Genomic DNA, 23475 nt, shown 5'->3' with positions numbered 1-23475 from the left:
CCAATAAATAGTTAATATAACCAGCACTATGAAACCTGATCCTAAAATAACTCCTATTCCTCACAAAAATAACCCAATTACAACTAATGTAAAGTGAGATCAAATCCTGCACCGGATGAGAAAACATGGTCAATCAACTCACATTTGAACCACTGAGATCCCTGTGCTCACCTGTGACAATGTACTGTGAATCTCCAGAAAAGGCACAATCCCACATCCAGCCTCGCGACGTCTCTCCTGGGTTGTTACTCTTAATGCTCAACTCTGTCATCAGTGAGAAGTTTGAGGTTCTCCAAATTTTACAGGTCTGGTCAGCAGAGCATGTGGCCAGCAATCTAGTACAAAGTGGAAACATTTCTGCATTGATTTATTTTTTATTATATAGAGTTTTTCTTAACAAAACTGCAAGCACTGTGAAGTATTTAAGAGGATGCTGTACTAGGAAAATATAAGAAAACTTATATTAAAGCCAACCAATGTGCCCAAATGACAGGTTGGAGCCATTTTATAACGTAATAATGTGACATGCAGACACAGATCTATAACAAAACCACAAATTTTGTTTTTGGGGAAAAATCCAGTTTTTGCATTGTCTCCCTTCTGATCTCATCATTAGCAGAGTCTATCTAAGTTCCACACCATGTCAGTAAAAACTTTGTTCCATTCATTTTATCAAGAATTGGTTTTCTGGATTTTTAGAGAGATTGTTAAATTATGCTGTGTAGATCGGTGGTTTTTGACCTGTGGGGAACCAGCACCTATAAAGGGGGGCGCGGGAATTTGAGGCGTGCACTCGAGTACATTATGATGACAATTTGTATGCATTCACTAGAGTGAATCTGATTAACGTTAGTTCCACCGCTAACTATCAGGCACCTGTAGAGTTAATGTGTTCAAATAAAATATATATACAATATTTAGATGGATGTAAACAATAACAATGGTCCTAACATATTCCCTGCTACATATATATATTTGAATTTTCATAGCTTCAGATAATCCGAAATGGTTCACAAATTGATTAGTAATGTTATGAAAGGCGTTTTAACATTAAGATATGATTGAATTGTCTTATGAAATAGTTTAAAAACAAACAGGAAACGTTTTAGGGCCAATGACATCATCACCTTGAAATAGTCTATACAATAAAAAGGGCCGTGTGCTACTTAAAATGAATGACGGTAATTAAAAGTGCCTAAGTGGATTTTTTTACTTACTTTGAAGACACTTCTGACTAAGTTTACATGGACATCAGTAATAGTTATTTGCCTTAATCTAAATAAGACAATAATATAATTAAGATTTTTACATAAAGTGCTTTTTGAATGTTACATCACCAGGCTATCCATGTTTCTTGCAGAGTTTTATGCAATTTTAGGTGTTTCATCTAAAATTTTTCAACTTTAACTGCAGTTTGGCAGTTTCACTTTCACTCATGAACAGTACATTCATGCGCCGTGACAAACTGGTGTATTAGAAAAGAGTATGGAGTAAGGACTGGAAGAGCGTTGTTTTAACGGAATATAATACCGCACGCCAGATGGAAAGAAAAAAACTTCCTTATTTCACGGTGTGTGTCTGCAGTCCTTTACTGAGGCGTGTGTGTGGATAATGTCACAAAATGCAGCGAAAAGTCCTACATGACGGTAATAAGTTTGATTGCGGTGTTTACGTCAATAATTTCACTAATATATGCATACTCCACATGTCTTAAATCCATTTCTGTTTAGTTCAATTATGATTTTAGTCAAATTAAGGTAATCAAAAAAAACAAAAACAAAAAAAAAAAAAAAAAATCGCAGTTTACATGGTAGACTCTTAATTGGAGTATTGTCTTAATCATAATTAAGTATTAGTGTCCATGTAAACGTACTCAATGTTTGACTCAACCCCAATGTCAGGGTTGTGAAATTGGACAAACTTGGGAGGGGCATGTTCTAAATGGTTGAAAATCCCTGGTCTAGACAATATTGGATTTAACAGTAATTCAACTGTCAGTTATTACATATAGTTTCATATGTACTGATTATTTAACATGAAGGATGTAGGCCAGGGCTATTTAATGAGTTTGTAATGGGGGCCAGTTCATGAAATGCATCCGAAATGAGGGTCCGGAGAGACATGACTTGCAATATAAGTGATGACACAACTGCAATATAAGAGCCCACATGCTGTAATTTTGCTCCTTGAGACACCCACGTTGGCTTTTTTTTTTTTTTTACACCAAAAAATTAAAATGTTGTATTTTAAAACTACATAATATCACAGGATTGTACAATGTGTATTTAAATGTTGTATTTCAAAGCACAACAAAATCAATTAGAAATGCAATGATTTTGGTTGTACGATATAGTCTGAAGAATTATCATGGTTTCACAATTATTACCATTATTGTGCATTTATTACATTCAAAACACCACTAGTTTAGAAAATCACAAGAAAACTGCTTATATTTTAAAATGTTGTTTCCTGCTCAGTAATCAAATACAGCACAAAATATTGTTAATAATAAACTAATACTAATAAACTAATAATAAACAAAAATAAATATTAGTCCATTTCTCTCTTTGAACTTAAAAATAAATGAATTTGAAATAAATGAAAATGAATGAAAATGATTTAAACATGAGTCATAATTTTACAATAAAAATAAATGACAGAACTATGAATAAATATAAAAAAATAAGAATAAATAAATAAAAATATTTGTCTAATTTTAATTTTAAGCTATATATTAGCTAAGAATTTAAATGAACTGTTGTTATTATCTGCAGTCATACATACATGATCATTTGAACAATTTGTAATCATTCATCTAACATAAGAGTGCGAGTGCGTCGGTCCGCTCTACAAGCCATGCGCACACCACTCCTAAAAAGCGCACGTCTCCATTGGAAAATGAACTTGCGTGTGGAAAATATGCAATATGTGAACGGTCATCCAATGTTTGTGCGTATTAGCCTCAATATAAGCTCGGATCTTTAAACTAGCACACAATTGGCATAACTTTGTCTACATCAGGGCCATTTAAAAGTGTGTAACGGTGAACTCACAGACAGAATTGTTTTTCCTTGTATTGTGTGTTTGCCAAATAGTTTGCAAATCTAAAAATTTGCTAACTATTAGCCAAACATGCAATACAATTTCCTTCTAATGAGAGAGGTCAAAACAACACCGAAAAATTAATGATGGTGTTTTTTGATGTACAACAGTAAACTTGGAGAACAGTATGAAATAAATGAAGGCATTTCTGTTCCTTTTTTACAGTTCTCTTATTGTCCTTCTAATATTGCAAGACACTTACGTGGAGTCTGGGCTGAATTTGCAGCGTAATGAGTAGCGTTTGTGAGCTGGGATCTTTGTCTTGGGTATGAGTTGCGTCACTTCATCCCCCATTCCTCCAGCCAAATTCCACACATAACAGTTGCCCTACAAAAAGAAAAATTAACCAAATATGAAGAATGTTTACAACATTCAAATTGATCATGTCACATGGCATGCCTGAACATCTGCAAGAACCACTGTGTTCTTGTGTTTGCTGTAAGGACAGATCTCTTGATCCTTGAAATCATGATTAGCAATGCAGTAAAAGACTTGCTGATTGACTGGCTAATGCCTTCATCTGAATAATCGTCATTTATGAGCCATTTGAGCAAAACTACAAAATTCATAATGAATTTAACGGTTTGTTCAATATAATATGCAAGAACTTCCCACGTTTGTTGCAGGCTGTTTGTGCAGGCTTTAAACTTTCAAGTGTCAAAGATTTAGCTATTTATTTGGTTTTACTTTTGGAGGTCATTTTCTTTAAAAGTATTCAAGTTTCTTCATAAGGCACATATTAGCTCTCAACATCTACATGATTCTATAAACTATACAATTATTATTTATATATGTATATATTATCTGCCATATCTTTTATCATACACTCTCAGAATTTGTACAAAACTGGGACAGAACCATTTCAAAGTATGCGTTTGTATCTTAAAGGTCCTTGTTGGTATCTTAAAAATATATAGTGTATTACTACTTAAAAAGTATATTCCAATCACAAAGTACAAAAATGTTTTATTTGAACCTCTAGAAAGCTATCAGCAGATTTTGTACTTTAATTATGGAGTGTAGATTACATAAGAGTTTGAAATGATTCTTTTCTTTTAATTCAGATTATTTGGGCGCATGCTGAAAGTATCAGCAGTTGGTACATACTATCAGTATCACCTTCACCTGACTCAATCTAATCCTGTTTACATGAAGTAATCCTGCTCTCAAGCATGTTTGAGCTACCAGACCTGTAATTATATAAAAAAAAAAGTTCCTGGATGACTTTTGAAGAACAACACTCACTGGGATTATGTCAAATCATCCATAATCAAATCCAGTTCACATAAGAAGCACAGACATCTGGTGAGGTTGAGCTTCTGTTTATATTTTCTGATCAATGTTTGCATGTATAAGAAAGCCTAAATTCAATCTTTTCATCATATAAATCAACTGTGTGTTTTCAAAAGTCTTAAACCACTTGATTTATATGGATTTGTTTTACATCTCTTTAATATTTTAAAGTGTAACAGACTTTAGGTAGAAGGAGAGAAATCCTTAAGATTTTATTTAAATACACATTAATTTGTTTTTCTAAAATGAACACATGTATTGTAAGTTTTGAAAACCATGCAAGTAAATGACGATTTTCACTTTTGAGGTGAATACCCCCTTATTACCTGCAATCCACAAGAACACAGCTTCATTAGCAGAGTGCCATATTGACGGTTTACTGACCGAGCTGTTGACTGCAGCCATATAACTGGCATCAGGATCGATATGGACTGAATTGACGGAGACGTCTGGCTCTGGGATGAGTTGTTCATTGTGGTCAGTTTTCAAATCCCAGATATGGATAACACCACTTTGGTCCCCAACGATTAGTTCGGCCTAAAACAGGAACATTTAAAGAAAATGTGATTTGTTTCCTTATGAGAATTTAAAAAAAGTAATGAAATGTTTTAACTGACCTGATTGGGATGAAGACACACGCAATTAATAGGTGCATTGACTTGAAATATTCTTTGGCACTGAAGATTTCGGGACCTGAATGGAAACAGTACTTGAGAAAAACATCTACTGCATGAACTATTTAATCTATTTTCGTTAAGCAAACAGGACTCAGTACCTCAGGTCCCAGATGCGAGCCATGCAGTCTTCTCCACCCGTGTACATCCACCGACCATCCTCATGAAAGCCCACAGACGTGATGTTCTTGCTGACTCCATCGTAATTGATCACAGGGTTTGGATTATTTGAATTTAAGTCATACATGCGAATGTGTTGATAACCTGAAATTAAATAAGGTATAGGAATAAAAAATAAAAGGTTTAATGATTACGAAAAAGATGTAGTCCTATAGAACCTTTTAAAAGTAACAGTCAAAAAGTGTTTTATAATAAAACTGGAGGATAAACAATACAAATATTCATATGAAAATCGTTGATTTTAAGTAATGATTGTGCAGAACTTACCAGCAGCAGCAATCATGCTCCTATCAGGTGTTACTTCAAGAGAATTGACTTGCTGGTGTTTTCAGTTAAGCATCTTTTTTTTTGCACTTGAATAAACTTACACATTTCTTCCAGACAAAATGTGTCCAAGGAGACACTTTAGCATGTACAGTCCAAATAAAAGTCTTTAAAGCAATAGCATAGTGTGCATACTGTACTTCATCTCCACTGAGCTATTTTACATACATTGCCATCTAGTACTTATTATAGTACACATGAGCAATTCCAGCGTTAAGGATGTGACATTTGCAGTAAAAACTCAAAACATAAAAAGTTAAGATTATATTGAAACATATAACATATTTTCCAAAACAACTAACCATGGGAGTTATGGGATCAGAACAATATCAATCTGTAAACACTATTTAGATTTTAAATGGGAAAAATAAACGTGTTATGGATGTGAACAAAAAAGTTAGCGAGTTTACAGTATACAACACATTTTGAAGAAATTCTGAGAAAGAGAACCCACACACACCTCAAAAGAAATAAATCAAAAGGATAAGAGTTGACTCAATATGGAACAAAAATCATTGATTTTATTTTATTTGTTTTTACATTTTTGCATTCATGAGGAAAAACGCTTCCCTATGGATGTGATATCTCTCCATTATCGGCTTGACAGATGTGAAATTGTCACTAGTATGACTGGTAAATCAAATATTACTATTTGAAAATACTGACAGACATTTGAGTATTTTTACAGTACTGTAAAAACAAGCCTACGCAAAAACAAAACACTTAAAAGTTTTTTTTTTTTTTTTTTTGAAGAGGTAACAATAAAGAAGACTTTAAGCTTGGTAATGACTGGGCATCTGTTGGGTGAAGGATACAGAGTCCTGGTGCTGGACAGTTCTCGTACAGATCCCGCTGTGGGCCTGCCAGAATCTGACGGTGTGGTCATAACCAGCGGTGGCGAGAATCACCGGGTCACTTCCGACGGTGCCTTGATTCACATTCATGATCAGCTCTGCTCAGTCCTGACCTAAAGATACCTACGCGAAAGAATGCCTAGTTTTAGCTCTGCTTGTTCAAAATTGTATAAATGTACATCAATACCTTTTAACATAGAAGTTTCTATAGCTTATTTATATTTTTGCAGCACGATTAAACTGTGGTTGCACAGAAATAAATGACGTTAAACACTTGTCATAGTTATACATTAATTTTCAGCGTGAAAAAATTGTCTAAAATAAACATTGAGACACATGATTTTAAAAATAACGTACAGTAAATCTTACCTGAGCGAGACGAAAGCGCTAAACCCCAGTTAGGTATATGTAAATCTATAATCTTAAAAGCGAAAACGACATTATTTACATGTATGTCAAACCAAGCGGTGCTTCTTCCAAAACCGTCCCCCTGAAACAATTCTTTAATCAAGAGTTCCGCAGTTCAGAAAAATTTTCTTTTTTAATATTTATTTAATTGGTTACATCAGTTTAACTGTACCAAAATAAATATAAATAAATTAAGTTAATTAATTTAAATATACAACAAAAACAGTGTAAGGTAAAGGAGGACAATGGAACCAAATGTGAAAACTATTACTCAATAATCTGCATTTAAATTGAATGAATCAATCAATTCTGCACGTTTACAATCGATTTGCTCTCATATGAGGAACTGTTTTGTGTTGTTTGGTTGCTGATGCAAAACATCAAACCACAAATGAGGGAAGGTTTTGCTTCACTTCAACGGGGTCAGCGAGTCCGCATGACAAGATGTCTGCCTTCATTCCACTTCTCCTTCTGGGAGATGGAAGAACCTGCGATTAAAAAAAATGGTGAATTACATCCTTACATGATCAACATTCCAAAAAAAAAAAAAAAAACTTGTGACAAACATGTAAAACCTTCAGATATATTTTGCATCGCTCCAGAAGAAACTTCCACTGCAGGCTTGTCCGCTGATACTCCGACAGGCACAAAAACTCTTCTGTCTGTCAAGATGATATTACTTTACTGCACAATACTAACAGTCTTTATATATCTATTAAGTATTATTAGAGACAGTTAGGCCATTGGTGACACGGTGGCTCAGTGGTTAGCACACAACCAGAAGGTCACTGGTTCGAGTTCTGGCTAAATCAGATGATATTTCTGAGTGGAGTTTGCATGTTCTCCCCTTGTTGGCATGTGTGTCCAAACATATGCGCTATACAGTAGGTGAACTCAATAAACTAAATTGGACAGTGTATGTGTGTAAATGAGTGTGCATGGATGTTTCCCAATATAGGGTTGCAGCTAAAAGGGCATCCGCTGTGTAACACATGTGCTGGATAAGTTGGTGGTTTATTCTGCTGTGGCGTTCCCTGGTGAGTAAAGGGACTAATGAATGAATAAATGAATGAATAAATGAAAAAGTTAGGTGGTTTAACCCTCAAAATGCATTCAGTTCTTTTTTTGTTTGTTCTTCAAGATATTCCTATCACCTAACATTTTCTAAAAATGTTTTTAGTAATGAAACTTTACAGAACTTTAAAACCACAAAAATAAGCAATTTATTTTTGTAAGGCCTATATAATTTTACAATGACTTTACAGTTAAAAGATGTATTTTTTAATTGTAAGTTTTATATTTGGACAATTTTGGACCTGGGTATGAATGGAGAAAGAGTATGCGCCAAAAGTATTTGTAAAACTATCTATCTTAATCTGAAACTTCATGTAAATAAAATTAGTTTATTTGTTTGAAAACTTTTTAGAGTAATGTTGTTTTGTGGTAAATCAATAAGTACGTTTAATTTGACAGTTTTTTTTTTAAATCATTAATTTATTCATTTTCTTTTGGCTTAGTCCCTTTATTAATCAGGGTCGCCACAGCGGAATGAACTGCTAACTTATCCAGCATTTGTTTTACGCAGCGGATGCTTAAAACAAATATACACTCTCACATTCACACACATACACTACGGACAGTTTAGTTTATTCAATTCACCTAAAGCGCATGTATTCAGACTGTGGGGGAAACCAGAGCACCTGGAGAAAACCCACAGCAACATGGGGAGAACATGCAAGCTCTACACACAAATGCCAACTGGCTTAGCCGGGTCTTGAACTAGCGAGAATCTATATTCTTATATTTCTTATGTAAGACTATTTTCTTTTATTTACTATAAATTTCCTACAATGGCATAATCAAATAGGATTTGGTGTAGTTCTTGTGCAATTCGAAATTTTCAAAGATCGAATTATTTTATATTTTGATTAACAATTAAAAAAGCATTAAAGAGTAATAAGATAAAATCAGTAACACTCAATTCTACATTCACTCATTAATGAGATGAGGTATGGAGCAAATAGGCTGAAAAATATTTTTTAAAACATAATCTTTAAGACCAATTAGACCCAGAATGCAAGTTTAGTATACAGATTTTAAATGTATTATGACATTTGAATGCTTTGTTTCTTCACCAGCATTAATATAAGCATTAGATTTGCTCACTTTACAGCCCAGAGTTTTCTCAGCCACTGTGCCCACCAGGTTGCATGACTGCAAAGTGCCAGTGTGGTCACTGATGTCCACCAGCACATCAAAGCATTCATTAGCCTGGAGCTCTTGTCCTTGATTTGGACAAATGTCACTGGAACACGTCCAACTCTCCTCATTGATTCGAAATTTGCATCTGGCACTAGTGGAGAAATTATACATTAAAAGCAAAATAAGCTAGGGCTGTGCAATATAAGAATATATAAATATTGTATGGATAATAAAAATATATTATTTCATTTAATTTGTAATGTGGCACGGTCAATACATACATACTAATAATTAATTGAATTTATATTAAAACACATATACTGTATATTGTGATATACAGTAGGCAGCATTTGAAGTGGATCAATAAAGTTTGTAAAAGTTCATTCAATTTACAAAGAACTTTCTGAAATGTTTTATATGCATTTTAAATGTTGACTACTATATTTATCAGGATATATGATGACTAATATTGTGACATGAGAATTTGTATCTCGGAAAACTGTAAGCGTTGCAATCTCACCATCTCTTGGTTATTATTTTGGAGGGAGAGGAACCCAGATCAAAACAGGTGATGAATCCATATATGATGCAATGAATGGCATCTGCATTTTCTTGACTTCTGGTTTTAAGTTGGCTTACTGTCATGACGTCTCTAATGGAATCCACTGAGGGGAAAGAAATTTAAGGATAAAATGCTGCAGATACATTTTGCATTCATTTGTTTTTTATAATGCAGTTTTCATGGTAAAAGTTTGTTTGATGGTAATGTAATTTACTACTTTAAACCCATTAGCCAAAAACTGAAATACTAATTAAATCATTGTTAAAAAACAGAGTACACAACCTAGTATTAAGTTGTTTTTTTCCTTTTGCTCTTGTGGTGACACTTTTGACATTTTACAACATAATTTTCAGTCCTTTTCAGATCAAAATAGTGAGGGGAAACATCACTTCCAGTATGCTATTTTTACAGGATCAATTTTACTTTGAATAACTAGTTTTGCTATGTTGTAGAATTAAAAAAAACTGACTATGTAGGACACCCTTTTGTAAATAATAGTAAATCAGTGGCACTTTACAATAAGGTTGTAGTTGTTAATGTTAGTTAATGCATTTTCTAACATGAACAAACAATGAACAAAACATTTATTACAGTATTTGTTCATATTAGTTAATGAAAATACATGTTTTCTTCGTTAGTTTGTTAACTCAGTGCATTAACTAATGTGAACGAGGCTAAATTAGGATTTTAATAAGGCATTAGTAAATGTTAAACAATGATTAATGTATGCTGCACAAGTATGGTTCATTAATAGTTCATATAAACTAATGAAACCTTATTTTATAGTGTGACCAATAAATTGAATATTACTAAAGTAAAGTATATTTCATTATTTTAATTATTTCAATATTTTAATTACAGTATGGTGGAAAAATACATTGACTAATTTAGACAAGAAGAAATCGTGATTCTCAGCTATGTAACAAACTTTTTTTGCACTACATATTGTTATAAACTATAACATCTTGTGATCAATGACAATAAGTGACAAATTATTAAGATAACTGAAAATATAACCATTTGACAAAAACTGAAACAAACAAAAGCATTTAGGTACCAAATATAGCAGTGATTATAGAATTGCCTGTTTATTTATCTAAATTCATATTAATTGCAAATTACAACTGATTAGTTGTTGATTAGTAATTATAATTTAATTATATTAGTTATTTTCAAATGGACCTCTGCTATCACGAATAGCTACATATATAATAACTTTAACTTTAAAGTTAACATTAACTTTGATTTTATTTTAATTAAAAAAATAAAATTCAGCTGTTTCTTTTTCACTTTAAGCAACTTTTCAGTTTTATTGATAAAACCTGCAAAAACAGTCAATGTTACAGTCCTTGTTAAAGCAGGGGTGTCAAACTTATTTTCACTGAGGGCTACTTCAGCATTATGGCTGCCTTCAAAAGACCGGTTATATCTGTAAGACTGTTTAACCGTTATTACTCCTTAACAGTGTTAAATGTGTGCCTTTTACATCATTCATGCAACCTAGTTTGCATTGACTGTGAATGTAATAATATCATATGCTCTCAAAGGCCACAAACATTTTATAAACACACCGAAGTTTCCCACGGCCCTTGACTTTGAAGGGTAAAAGAGTTAATACTCTAACAAATGTATAGTTGATAGTGAGTCAACATTGTTAACATTGTTTGTTAACAAACTGTATGGCGAAACATTAACAGAACTGCAGTACAGATCTGTCAAGATAACTTTTTAAAGGTGCAGTAGGTGATTGTCTTCAGAAACATTTTTTGTTGTGCTGGTTAAAAGTCTCTTCACAGTCCAATAGTAATCATTACAGTAAATGATCTAAATGTATTTATATGTATTTTTATATTCTTGGTAAGGCATAAAACTAAACAATGTTCATCCAATTAAATATTGTCGGGCCAACACCTCCCATAATTCCGATAAGTAGCTCAAACTGTCTGTCAGCAAATGTAGATTCAGACTTCTGCACATCTGTTCACGCAGATCCGCCATTCGCGCGTGCCCACCTGCATGAGCGCCGCACGTTCACGAGACAATCACAGACGCAGTGAAATCAAATGCTGAATTGAAACTTTTGAAAATACTGAATCAATATTGGAGTTACTTTTGCACGCTGGATGAAGTACGACAACATGGCTGAAGTATTTCTGTTAGACAGGCAATGTTCTATTAGATTGTATGTTAGATTGTGTTGTGTTATGAATGGCTTATATGCACAGACGTGTTGTTCAGCCACTAAAATCTCCCGGCGAAAGATTGATTTGACTATTTTCAGTTTCATAAGGGACCTTCAACAGCGTCAAAAATGTAGATTTTTTTTTAGTTCAACACCAAAACATCAGCAAACAGCACTATTCTGTCTAACCTGCTTTATTGGGCTGAAGTTGCTTTTATATTCACATTGGTTCATTTATGATCAATGACAGCCTCCCTATACTGTTCACCATGCTACTCTCGATATTCGCTCTGAAATAGCATGTAAGTGTGGCTTAGTAATATATGAAATTCCTGCAAGCGGTTATCGTTTTGGCAGATCACCTACTGCACTTTTAAGCCACAAATATTTACATAATCTACCAAAAGCAAACAAACAAACAAAAAAAAAACAATAGAAACACAGTTTTAAGCACCTGTGATCCATATACAACCCCTGCTGCAGCATTTCAATAACTAAAATGCTTTATATGAAAAATGTGAGACATCACATGAAAACTAAGACTGCAATTTTAATGTAAAGTGTGAACAATAATAACTTACACTGCACATCATCACCAGAGAGGAAGTCCTGGTCATCCAGTCCTCCAGATTGTAACAGTTCCCTGACAAATGTGTACAGCTGGTTTGCCTCTGCTGTATCTATAAGTAATCAACAAAAAAATGAAAGATTTTAATGTTAAAGTATTAAATATCTTTACTTTAGCATATCACATCTTTACCAGGGTTGACGGTAATGATTGTTTTGGAGATCGCTGTTGCCACCATACTTTTGCGAAAACTGTCAAAGGTGATACGAGCATCTGCAATGAACAGCACTGGGAGAAAATAAATACAATCAATGTATTAATATGTATCACAGAGTGCTATTGAAAAAATGATAATAACTTACAATAAGGTTCCATTAGTTAATATTAATTTACTAACATGAACTAAGAATGAACAATACTTCTACAGCATAATTAAAGTATTAGTTCACCTTAAAATAGTTCTGTTTCCTTCCAATCACATGAGACCTTCGTTTATCTTCAGAACAGAAATTATATTCCATGTGACTTCAGTGGTTTGACTGTAACCATACTTAACTCCAAAACTCTTTTTTTGTGTACAATTAATGTCAAAATGACTTTGTTTACCAATATTTCCTATTCTTCATCACATTGTCAGGGTGCAAGCGTCATATTGGCCATAATAAATGTCTGACCTGATGCATCTGAAGAAAGGACTCAAGTCAAACAAACAACAACCAAAGATGTTTTTATAGTTTTTTTTGGTACACAAAAGTGTTCTTGGAGCTTAATATGATTACAGTTGAGCCACTAAAGTCACATGAGATGTGTTGAGAATGTTTTTGGTTCCTTTTCTGGACGTTGAACGTCTCTAGACCATTGCTGTCTATAGAGGATGAGAAACCTTTAATATTTCATCTAAAACGGGTGTCAAACTCAATTCCTGGAGGGCCGAAGCCCTGCACAGTTTAGTTCCAACCCTGCTCCAACACACTTACCTGTAGGTTTCAAACAAGCCTGAAGGACTCAATTAGTTTGATCAGGTGTTTTATTAGGGTTGGAATTAAAACTGTGTAGAGCTGCGGCCCTTTTGGAACTGAGTTTGACACCTGTGATCTAAAATATCTAAATTTGTGTTCAGAAGATAAATGAATGTCTTAGAGGATTGGAATGACATAAGTAATGTTAATTTCAACATTTACTAATGCATTAATAATTCCAAAGCAGTGTTAAATTTGTCTACAAAAGCAAGGCAACAAAAAACCTGAACACACTGCAATTTCAGCAAAACTTTGGTCATCTGAGACAAATTTGAGAAATCCTGTAAGATCTCTGTATTGCAAGACTAAAATCTGTGGTTGACTTCAACTATGATGACCGTCAAGTCAAGAACCAAAAGGAGCACTGAATCTAATGACGAATCTAATCAATCATGTGACAACTTCAAACCACCGCAGGGAAATCTTAAAACAATTTTTTTCTTGGTTTGCTTGTTAAGGCATGTTGTGAGAAAAATGAATGCCACAGGTTGTATATGTTTGCAGGACGGTATTATTTCAGAACGCCGGCTACTGAAGGAGTAACAAATGGATGACTTCAAACTCCAGATGGGTTTTCTTACGTGTGTCTGTGTTTGGCGAAGCTTGATTGCTGTTCGGTGCTGAGATCTTACATTGTGACATAAGTGTCATGTGCGTGCTCTCTGACAAGCTACAATCATATACGATTATTAAAAACTGCACCGCGTGAGACAGGCTTAAGACAAGACAAAAACGGGAAAACATGGATGTCATTAGATAACAGTGACTACATCAGCATGCACTATTGCAGACAGAAAAAGATAAAACTAAAGTGTAGTCAAAAAATAACTAATTAACAAGAGCTGCACAATATATCTGTACAGCATTGATATGGCAATGTGGAGGATATGCAGTGTTGGCACAGCAGTTAAGAATACATGAGATTTGTTGAGTCATAACAAAGTATAAACATAACAGATTGAAAGTTTATCATTTACATGTGTTTTAAATGCATTTCAAAAATGTTTGAAGCATTCAGGCAAAAAAGTAGATTTGTAATTTTGTTGAGAACTTATTTGACTAAATTATACAGTGTACAACTATACAGTTATTTTACATTTCATTATTTAATTTCTACACTTAAATACTGCTTGTGTACTGTGTAAGTACTGTTTATTTGTCTTTTGCATTGCTCTGGTGTAATTATTTTTGCTTGCAGCTTGTTTATCTTTTTTTTTATACATGATTTACACCCTTAGAAAAAAATTCCAATCAATGCTAATTATTTCTTTCTAAGTAGAGCTATTCAAGCCATCTGATAAACTTTTATTCATATAAATGTATATATAGCAGAAAAAACAAATATCGCAATGTCATGTTTTTCCAATACCGTGCAGCACTATAATTAACTGATTCATTTTTATTATAATCTGCTGGACCACTGCATTGTGTTATTCTTTTATTGAGGAGTGGATCGAAGCATGTGTATTGATAGTTTTCAGTCACGTTTCTAGCACAGATGTTTAAGCCATATAGGCAATGAACAATCTCGTTATTATTATCCTTAATGTAATTAACACAAATCAAAATTCTAACTTAATTGTCATATACACAGTCATACATAGTCCCATAGTGAAATTAGAAAATAGTGCAGTGAAATGCGTACTGGTCCAAAGTTGTGCTTAGTAACATTAATTAATTTCCTATGAGTTAATAATGGTATTTTCATTAAGTAACATAGGATGAATACTGTAATAAATGTATGTATGATTGTTTGATCAGGTTAGTTAATTAGTAGTTTAGTAAATCCTTATTGCAGAGATGCCCAAACTTTTTCTTATGAAGGGCCAAATACCACACCTGATTGGGCCGAAGGTAAATATAGGTGCCATGGGTAAGTTTCTAATTCATTTCATAATATTTAAAAATAACTAGAAAACATTGCTTTATATTGAGTAATATAGTATTCATTTATTCATTCGATTTCTTTTCGGCTTAGTCACTTTATTAATCTGGGGTCGCCACAGTGGAATGAACCGCCAACTTATCCAGCACGTTTTTACGCAGCGCATGCCCTTCCAGCCGCAAACCATTTCTGGGAATAATATATTATAATCTTTTTATTATTTTAAATCTTATTTATAGCAGAATGGAGTTCCACTAGTTTTTGCTATAGTATCTACATTTTATGAAATCAGATCATTTGCAACATCTAATAAAAATTTTTTTATTTCAGTTTGCTTTTTGTAGCTCAGCAATAAAACAAACAAACAACGTCACGTAAAATTAGAAATGACGATCTCTGGTAAAGGCATGCGCTCCAACCCTCTCCATCATTCCTTCTATGAGCATCTCTGCCTTATTGTTTTATCATGTTAGCAAAAAACAGAACAGACAAATAAATTTTATCACACCTGTTTCTCTTTGTGTCAGCGTTTGCACCAGACGAATATTCTCTTTATCCCAACTATATGAAAAAAAGCAATAAAAAAATTAAGGGAATGATGTTATTGCTGCTGTTTTTGTTCATTTTAATGAAATTGAATCAAATTTTACTCACCAAACAAAAGGAAATGATCTCCCAGTGTCATCGAAGAGTTTTATTTCAATTCTCTGTCCTTTGCAGCCACCAGATTTTGTAAAGAATTTCTCCTCTCCAACCTATGATGACAAAATCTCAATCGTTGATAAAATTGTAGTAGGCCTAATTTACATGGGGAATAAAGTCTAGTGGGAAATTAACTTTTTTTGTGTGTTAATATCCCACACTCATAGAGAAAGTCTGGTGATAACGGTTGAAATCTAACCGATTGTACAGCTGCTAGGATGTTAATAACGTGTCCATCCAGACTTTGTCCATTTGCAGTAATGTCTCCCAACGAATAGAAATCTCTTGGGTCTTTGATTGGTATGTGAAATAGCGGCAGAATCCTGGCCTCAGTGTCTATGTCTGAGCATATCCTAATGCTCGAGTGAGTCTCTGTAAGCAACAACCTGTAGGAACTGAGATAAAATAGGTATATGTGTCACAAATACAGAGTATGATGTATCTAAATCTGATGCTATTTTCATTTTTATTTTTTTACCTAGGTGTTGAAGGGCAAAACCGTTCTTCTTTCTCATAGTCCTTGGTCACAACGAGGGGATTTTCAATTACAACTAAAACACAAGACGTTATTTTGGCTTACCGTGTCAATTAAATACACTTTATGTATTATTAAAAGTGTTTTTTTTTTGGAATTGACAACTAAAACAGCTGTTTTACAATCTCACCACAATCCCCGATCTGAAAGCGACAGCTCAGTGCTTGAATGTATTCCTCATTTCCCCATGCAGACACATTGATAAAATGTTCTGGTGAATCTTTGATGGTGAAGCTGAAAGTGAATCTTTCAGACCCAACATCTAAACACATTTTGAAACAGATTAAAAGGGGAAACTGAACTGAACAAAAGTGAAAAATCTAAATAAACAAACAAGAAAAAAAGGTAAATAGAAAAAAAATGAATAATGTTATGGTAACAAACTTTTCCGGTCAGGAAATCCTCTTGAATCAGTTTTTCCAATTATCACCCCCACCACCTTCTAGAAAATAAAAAAAGCCTTTTTTACCAATTGAATCTATATATATATATTTATTACATGTAACCTTTCATTATGAGGTTGACTTATTGACTTACAATAATTAAAAAAAATTAATATTAATCAATATTAAATCAAATGTGAATTTATAACAGTACATTATACTAATATGTGCACTAAAATAACACTTAAGAATGTTTTACTTATTCCAACAAGTCCGTATATGTATATTTTGTAAACGTGTCATGTGCATCTTATAAACACGTTTATATACTTATAGTCACAAGTTTATATACTGACTAGTCATATGATAATCAAAACAATGTAGTGGCTGTGTATGAAAAATACAGTATATTATACTAATAAGTACACTAATTATTTAAACTAGAGGCAACTTAAACATTTTAAGCAATTGACTAATTATTCATTAAAATTAGAATACCACCACAACAAGCCATTTAATTCACTTTATGTCTTCTGCCATTTGCCAGAGCAGGTTCTCACCGAGTGTGTGATGTTTATGTTTAGGTCAGAAATTGGCACATAGCTTCCCATTGGAGCGTACGTCATTTTTTATCTCTGAAACACAAGTGTCACAAAAACAGAAATAAATGACCACAAGACAAGGAGCTATATTATTAAGACGTGCTGAACGGAAATGGCTTAACGTTATCACAAGCTAGCTACTACATTTCTCTTAAAACTAACAAGCAAGCGCTGAAGAAAACTATACATTTATGTAAAAAAAGGTTAATGTTACTTTATCTGTAACCTATATCTCATTAGAAAGCAGTGAAATTCTTACTTGTTAACCTTCAGATAACGAGATAACAAGTCTCATTCGCTTCTCACAAAACCAGAAACTGCTGCTGAGGTGACCGGCTGAGCCTCTAGCTGGATATGAAATAATCTACGCTGTGACCGTTTTTCGCGCGCGCCGTCTTTTTGGCGGTTTTAAGGAGTCAGGTTTTATTTGTTTATTTATTTTTTTGTTAACCCACATAGTTTTCTGGCATAATTGACTTTAGAAGCAATTTACATTTAAATAACATTCTTAAATAAATATAAACAACTTTTTATAGAACTTTTCAGGAAAAAGGCCATGTTTGTTTGTTTTTTTCTGAAAAAGTAGACCTTTTGCATAGTTGCAATTCAACTATGCATTTTAGTGACATTTTAAGAACTCTCTTTGCTGGATTGTGGGATAGTGATTATAACCACTTTTTTGATGCAACAAAAATAATTCTCTAGTTTTGTCGAAGTGCTAACTTTACTATTTTACCACAAAATGTTTATTTACAAATTTAAACTATAAATGAATATAGTTTTATGAATATTGTTATGAGATTAGCATTTAAAAATGAGATAATATGAAAAAGTATTTTTTTACACACAAACGTGTTATCATCCATCATTAAAATAAAAAAGGAATCTAATAAAACTTGTTTTAAAATAAAAACTGTAGCCTATGGTCAAATAAAAACCTGGCCAATTAATTCAACTTTCCTCAGTCAGAATATGGCCACTTGAATAAATAAAAATTTAATTTGTCCTAAAGCATTTTTTCTATCTATAATTTTCAAAATCTATAATGGCAATGCAGTCAAAACTGGATAAATGAGCTCATTTAGGGGTCAAATTCAAGTATTTCAACAAGGCCTAATACTTTATACTATTTAAAATCATATAGGGTGCAATATCAAACCTGACTTGCCTTAAAAAAAAGCTGTTTTTTATTTTTAAATTGTAACTTTATGGGTTATTTGACACAATGTTAAATAAAAAGGTCACTGCATATACATTTAAAAGAAAGGCACCAAAGAGAACTGTTACAAATTATTCTTTAATAGTGGAAATAAAAATAAAAAGGTAATTTCAATTCAATATTAGCCTAACTTAAATTACAATGACTTTATGGTGCACACACAACAAAAAAGCATTAATGCAGGATTCATTGACAAACAATTCAGACAATGGATGATCAATTCAACCGAACAAACAATTAAAATATTTTTAAAATCAAATTAACAACATGCTGCATTATTGTTGAAAAGTTATTCTTCATATTAATAATAATAACAATGAAGATTAACTCCAGATATTAACTCTAATATTTCAGACAGGTTTTATTACTGGTAATTTCATTCATTAATTTTTTAATGTTCATAATTAGCTTATAGACTAGTAAAAAAAAATAGATTTCTTTGTCTTTGTGGCATCCTGGATGGTCATAAAACATCTGTGAACAGGACCCTCTTTCCAGGGCTTTTCCATGACCACTTCATGAGCTGAACGTCCAGTGCCAGTGTGCGCAACAGCAGCCTCATCAGTCTCCTCGCTTAGTGTTTATCAACCTTATCTAATGGGGAAAAATGATAATGAAAAATTTAAGTGGTTAAGTCTGTATGTAAAGCTATTAGATAATGGTATTTTGTTGTTGTTGACGTACCTTTCGGGACAAACTTGAGCGAGTGACTGAATATTCAAAAGCGTGATAAGCCCTCCTCCGGCCCATCATTCAGGAACTCGTGGCCAAGGCCATTACCACACTTCCCACACAGAACCTGTATGTGCACATATAAACATGTAGCAATGCACTGATTATACAAAGATCTTTAACAAATGTGATGGGAAATGTGATATAAAATGATATATTTAGTTCATGTAAGGATAAAAATATATTATCTATATTATATAGTGCTAGGCAAAAATTAATTGCAACCAAAATAAAAGTTTGTTTTGAAACAATATATGTGTGTGTATTATATACAGTTCAAGTCAGAATTATTAGCCCCCCTGTTTATTTTTTCCCTCAATTTCTGTTTAACAGAGAGAACTTTTTTTTTCAACACACTTCTAAACATAATAGTTTTAATAACTCATTTCTAATAACTGATTTATTTTATCTTTGCCATGATGACAGTAAATAATATTTGACTAGATATTTTTCAAGACACTTCTATACAGCTAGAGACATTTAAAGGCTTAATTAGGTGAACTAGGCAGGTTAGGGTAATTAGGCAAGTTATTGTATAACGATGTTTGGTTCTTTAGACTTGAAAAAAAAAAATAGCTTAAAAGGGCTAATAATTTCATCCTTAAAATGCTGTTTAAAAATTTAAAACCACTTTTAATCTAGCCGAAATAAAACAAACAAGACTTTTTCCGGAAGAAAAAACATTATCGACATAGTGTGAAAATTTCACTGGCTCTGTTAAACATAATTTGAGAAATATAAAAAAAAATTATTAAAAGAGGGGCTAATAATTCTGACTTCAACTGTATATTTATTATGTATATGTGATATACACACATACAAAGAAATAAAACTATACAGTTTTGATACACAGATATTTTAATTTGTATATAATTTGTATTACACAAATATGTTTTATATCTAAATATAAATAAACATTTTCTCAAATATATGCATGCATGTGTGCATTTATATATACATAATGAATATACACAGTACACATACATATATTATGTCAAACTTTTATTTAGGATTTTATTAATCCTAAATAACTATTAATAATTATTTTTTTGTATTTGTACAAATTGTTTTTGTAATTATATTAGTTCTCAATTAAAACTGTTTTGTCATTACTATGTATACAGGAAAATGTGTACTTTAGATGAACAATTAACAGTCTGATTTCAACGACTTATTCTCAGGAGCAGAAATCTGGTTTTAAACTTAAAAGAAACAGATATTGATATACATATTGATTAATATGAATAATTAATTGTAATCATATTACCCCTAATTCAGTTCAAAACATCACTGTTCTTTTAGAATTATAATGATTTTAGCTAATTTAGTTAAGAAAATTTGATGTAATCCCATACATGACGTAAATTTACAAGTAAATGTTATTATTTTTACCAGATATGATCTAATATTATAAATCTGAGCCTGACCTTGTAGGCTGTTAAGGTCTCCATCATTTTTGTTACACTGTCCTCTCGAATAGTCTCTGTGAAGGCAGGCCAGGGGGAGGAATGCTCATACTTGGATCTACTTGAAAACAGCGGATGTCCACATTGGGAACAAGCATATATACCTGCAGAGGAACATCATGCTTTAAATGTTACACACATACATATGTTTGTTATGTTTTTTTCTGAGCAGTTTGTAACACAAACACATTTTTAAAAATAATCATACAATTTATTAAATCATTATTAGCAGGCAAAGTATTTGTTATAAACAGTTACATCATAATCCTTCTTGGGGGTAAAGAAGCAGGTAGAGTAAATAATACAAAAATACTACATACCAGGTTTGAAGTGATCTTTATAAAACTCTTTCCCGAAAAAAGAACAAAAAGACATAGTTTGATAGAGGTTTACAGTGAAACAACGTATTTGTGCGCAGAGCGAGTATGAATACAAACTGGAAAATAAAGGACGATATAATCTTCCGGTCACGTGACCCTTACAAAACTACTCAACAAACTGTCCTTGAAAGACCAGTAGGTGTCAGTGCAGCTCAGCCAAACAATTCATCACATCTACGATAGCTTAAGTCTTTTAAATGATTAACTGAATACATTTTAAATATATTCAAAACACTTTTAAGTCAAATTAATCTCATATTAAACTTTTATAGTTGCTTTAAATGTTTTTGAGCAACATTTTTAAAGTAATAAATTACAGTGGGCTCGAAATTAAAGACCACAATTAAAAAAACATGTCCTTTTTCTAAGTATTTGTTCTCTATTGAGTTACTATATTACATATTTCTAGTCTTTACTGTACTTTATATATATGTATATTTATTAACATATTTATTTAACATGAATAGGCAACACAGTTCCGCAGTAGGTAGTGCTTTAGCCTCACAACAAGAAGGTCGCTGGTTCCCTGCGTTCGTGTGGGTTTCCTCCCAGTGCTCTGGTTTCCCCTACAGTCCAAAGACGTGGTACAGGTGAATTGGTTAGGCTAAATTGTAAGTAATGTATGAGCGTGAATGAGTTTATATGGATGCTTCCTAAAGATGGGGTGCAGCTGGAAGGGCATCCGCTGCATAAAACATATGCTGGATAAGTTGGTGGTTCATTCTGCTGTGGTGACGTCAGATTAATAAAGGGACTGAGCCAAAAAGAAAATGAATGAATCATGAGTCAGTTTTATTTTAATTATGCTTGATTTTAAAAACTTAAGACTGAGTTTAAAAAAAAGTAAATGTTTTTAATAGCCTCCTTTTATAGTATTTGGGGTCAGGCTGACATTTAATTTGACATTCTTACAAATTCAGTAATGGCTCACTGAACATAAAAAGGTATAAAGGTCACAAGAAGTACCTTACCCTTTCAAAAGGTACTGATGTGATATGTCAACACAGATTTTACTGTCTCATGGGGTTGAAGAGGATATTCAGGCCTGACACTGCAGACACTGGTTTAATGTCAGGCCTTCTCTAACATGTAGGCTAAATATACACATAAAGCTGTCACCCCACTAAAGTAAAGAAAGCATATAGCACTGTAAAAAGTGATTAGTTACTTAAAGTGAGTAAACCAATTGCCTTAAAAGCTAAGTTGGCTTTACAAAGATAATGTTGTACCTTGGAACTGTTATGTTGACTTCACTTTTATAATTATGCTAATTGCACTCACTTTTTAAAGTCAACTAATCTCTTTTTACAGAGTCAAACTATTTTAGTATGTCTGTTTTCAAATAATTTCTGTAATTACTAAAATATCACATATTTGGAGCTTTATTATGTTAACAAAATCTATAATTATAGCCTGTAATGAAGTTAGAAGACACACTGGAGTTTGGAAGAGCAGATCTATTTTAGTTACTGTTTGTCATTTAGCTAGAAACAGAAAAGCTGGAAAAAACAAATATAATAAAGGTGTGGTGGAAAAAAGTGATTAGTTTACTTTTATTTGAAAAAAGGTAAGTACAATTTGCATAATTATAAAAATTAAATAAACTCAACAGTTCCAAGTTACAGTGGTTTTACTTTATTTTTTCTTGTAAACTCAACTTGTTTCTTTTTTAAGGCAATACTCGCTTTAAGTAACTAATCACATTTTACAAGTGTAATAACTTCATCCTTCACTTAAGAAAACGGTTCATTGCAAATACAATTTTTAAGCTGAATTTAAACAAATAAAATAAGTTGAACATTACATTACCTTTTTATTTGTTTGTTTAAATTCAGCCAATATAAATTGTTTACAACCACTTACCTTAATTTTTTTTTTGTGAATCAAATGAATTATTTAGTCAGTGTTGTTTAGGGGTCACACTGGGATACTTGACTTTGAAATGTAACTTTCCCTGCTGGAAAATTAATGTGAAACATTTTGTTCAGAAACCTGTTTTAGTTATAATGTATAATTTTATGATACTATGCAATAATTAGACACTTTTTAAGCTATTTTTTCCAGTTGAATTATTATTTATAATTTTATTTATTTGTGTGATTTTATTATTTTTCAATAAATGCAAAATAGAGTATAGTCATTTAAAAGCCTGTTTTTTTAAACTGCTGGAAGTGTTAAAAAAAAGAAACACATGGACACAGTC

General features: G+C 32.5%; 3 protein-coding genes across 11 annotated transcripts in view; all 3 read right to left on the bottom strand.

The window, feature by feature from the left end:
* The window catches only part of mlst8 (MTOR associated protein, LST8 homolog (S. cerevisiae)), a 28959-nt gene extending 22054 nt beyond the window's left edge, over nt 1-6905 (bottom strand). For all 7 annotated transcript variants that reach the window (XR_015503595.1, XR_015503596.1, XM_087275435.1 and 4 more), the window contains 8 exon segments: nt 6797-6905; nt 6389-6550; nt 5517-5568; nt 5171-5333; nt 5013-5088; nt 4780-4932; nt 3305-3429; nt 172-335 (listed from right to left, as the gene is read on the bottom strand). Coding sequence is in view for 5 of the 7 variants with exons in the window: in XM_087275435.1 (XP_087131561.1) it covers nt 172-335; nt 3305-3429; nt 4780-4932; nt 5013-5088; nt 5171-5333; nt 5517-5568; nt 6389-6517 (862 nt within the window). In the remaining 2 variants the exon portion in view is untranslated.
* Nucleotides 6906-6959: 54 nt separating this feature from the next.
* Nucleotides 6960-18577, bottom strand: meiob (meiosis specific with OB-fold). 3 transcript variants are annotated; one of them, XM_087276182.1, is made up of 14 exons: nt 17743-18577; nt 17434-17508; nt 16875-16932; nt 16621-16752; nt 16434-16506; nt 16155-16350; nt 15908-16008; nt 15762-15814; nt 12542-12637; nt 12363-12461; nt 9558-9702; nt 9002-9188; nt 7411-7497; nt 6960-7323 (listed from the first exon to the last, which is right to left on the bottom strand). In XM_087276182.1, exons 2-14 carry the CDS (start codon nt 17497-17499, stop codon nt 7216-7218), a joined length of 1401 nt encoding a protein of 466 aa, XP_087132308.1. In that variant the 5' UTR covers nt 17500-17508; nt 17743-18577; the 3' UTR covers nt 6960-7215. The 3 variants fall into 3 exon arrangements, with proteins under 3 accessions (XP_087132308.1, XP_087132309.1, XP_087132310.1); XM_087276183.1 differs by having other exon boundaries at nt 17735-17848; XM_087276184.1 differs by lacking the exon at nt 12542-12637 and having other exon boundaries at nt 17743-18571.
* Nucleotides 18578-18753: 176 nt separating this feature from the next.
* On the bottom strand, nt 18754-21385 carry msrb1b (methionine sulfoxide reductase B1b). Its single transcript, NM_001105128.4, is given in 4 exon segments — nt 18754-19288; nt 19379-19493; nt 20854-20996; nt 21213-21385. Coding segments are annotated over 4 exon segments (333 nt in total). The 5' UTR covers nt 21268-21385; the 3' UTR covers nt 18754-19268.
* Nucleotides 21386-23475: the final 2090 nt, after the last annotated feature.

The sequence above is a fragment of the Danio rerio genome, chromosome 12, assembly GCF_052040795.2.
Source record: "Danio rerio strain M-AB ecotype USA chromosome 12, GRCz13ab, whole genome shotgun sequence".
Taxonomy (NCBI): domain Eukaryota; kingdom Metazoa; phylum Chordata; class Actinopteri; order Cypriniformes; family Danionidae; genus Danio; species Danio rerio.
The sequence above is the reverse complement of the archived record's forward strand: the minus strand, read 5'-3'. Positions and strand labels throughout refer to the sequence as shown.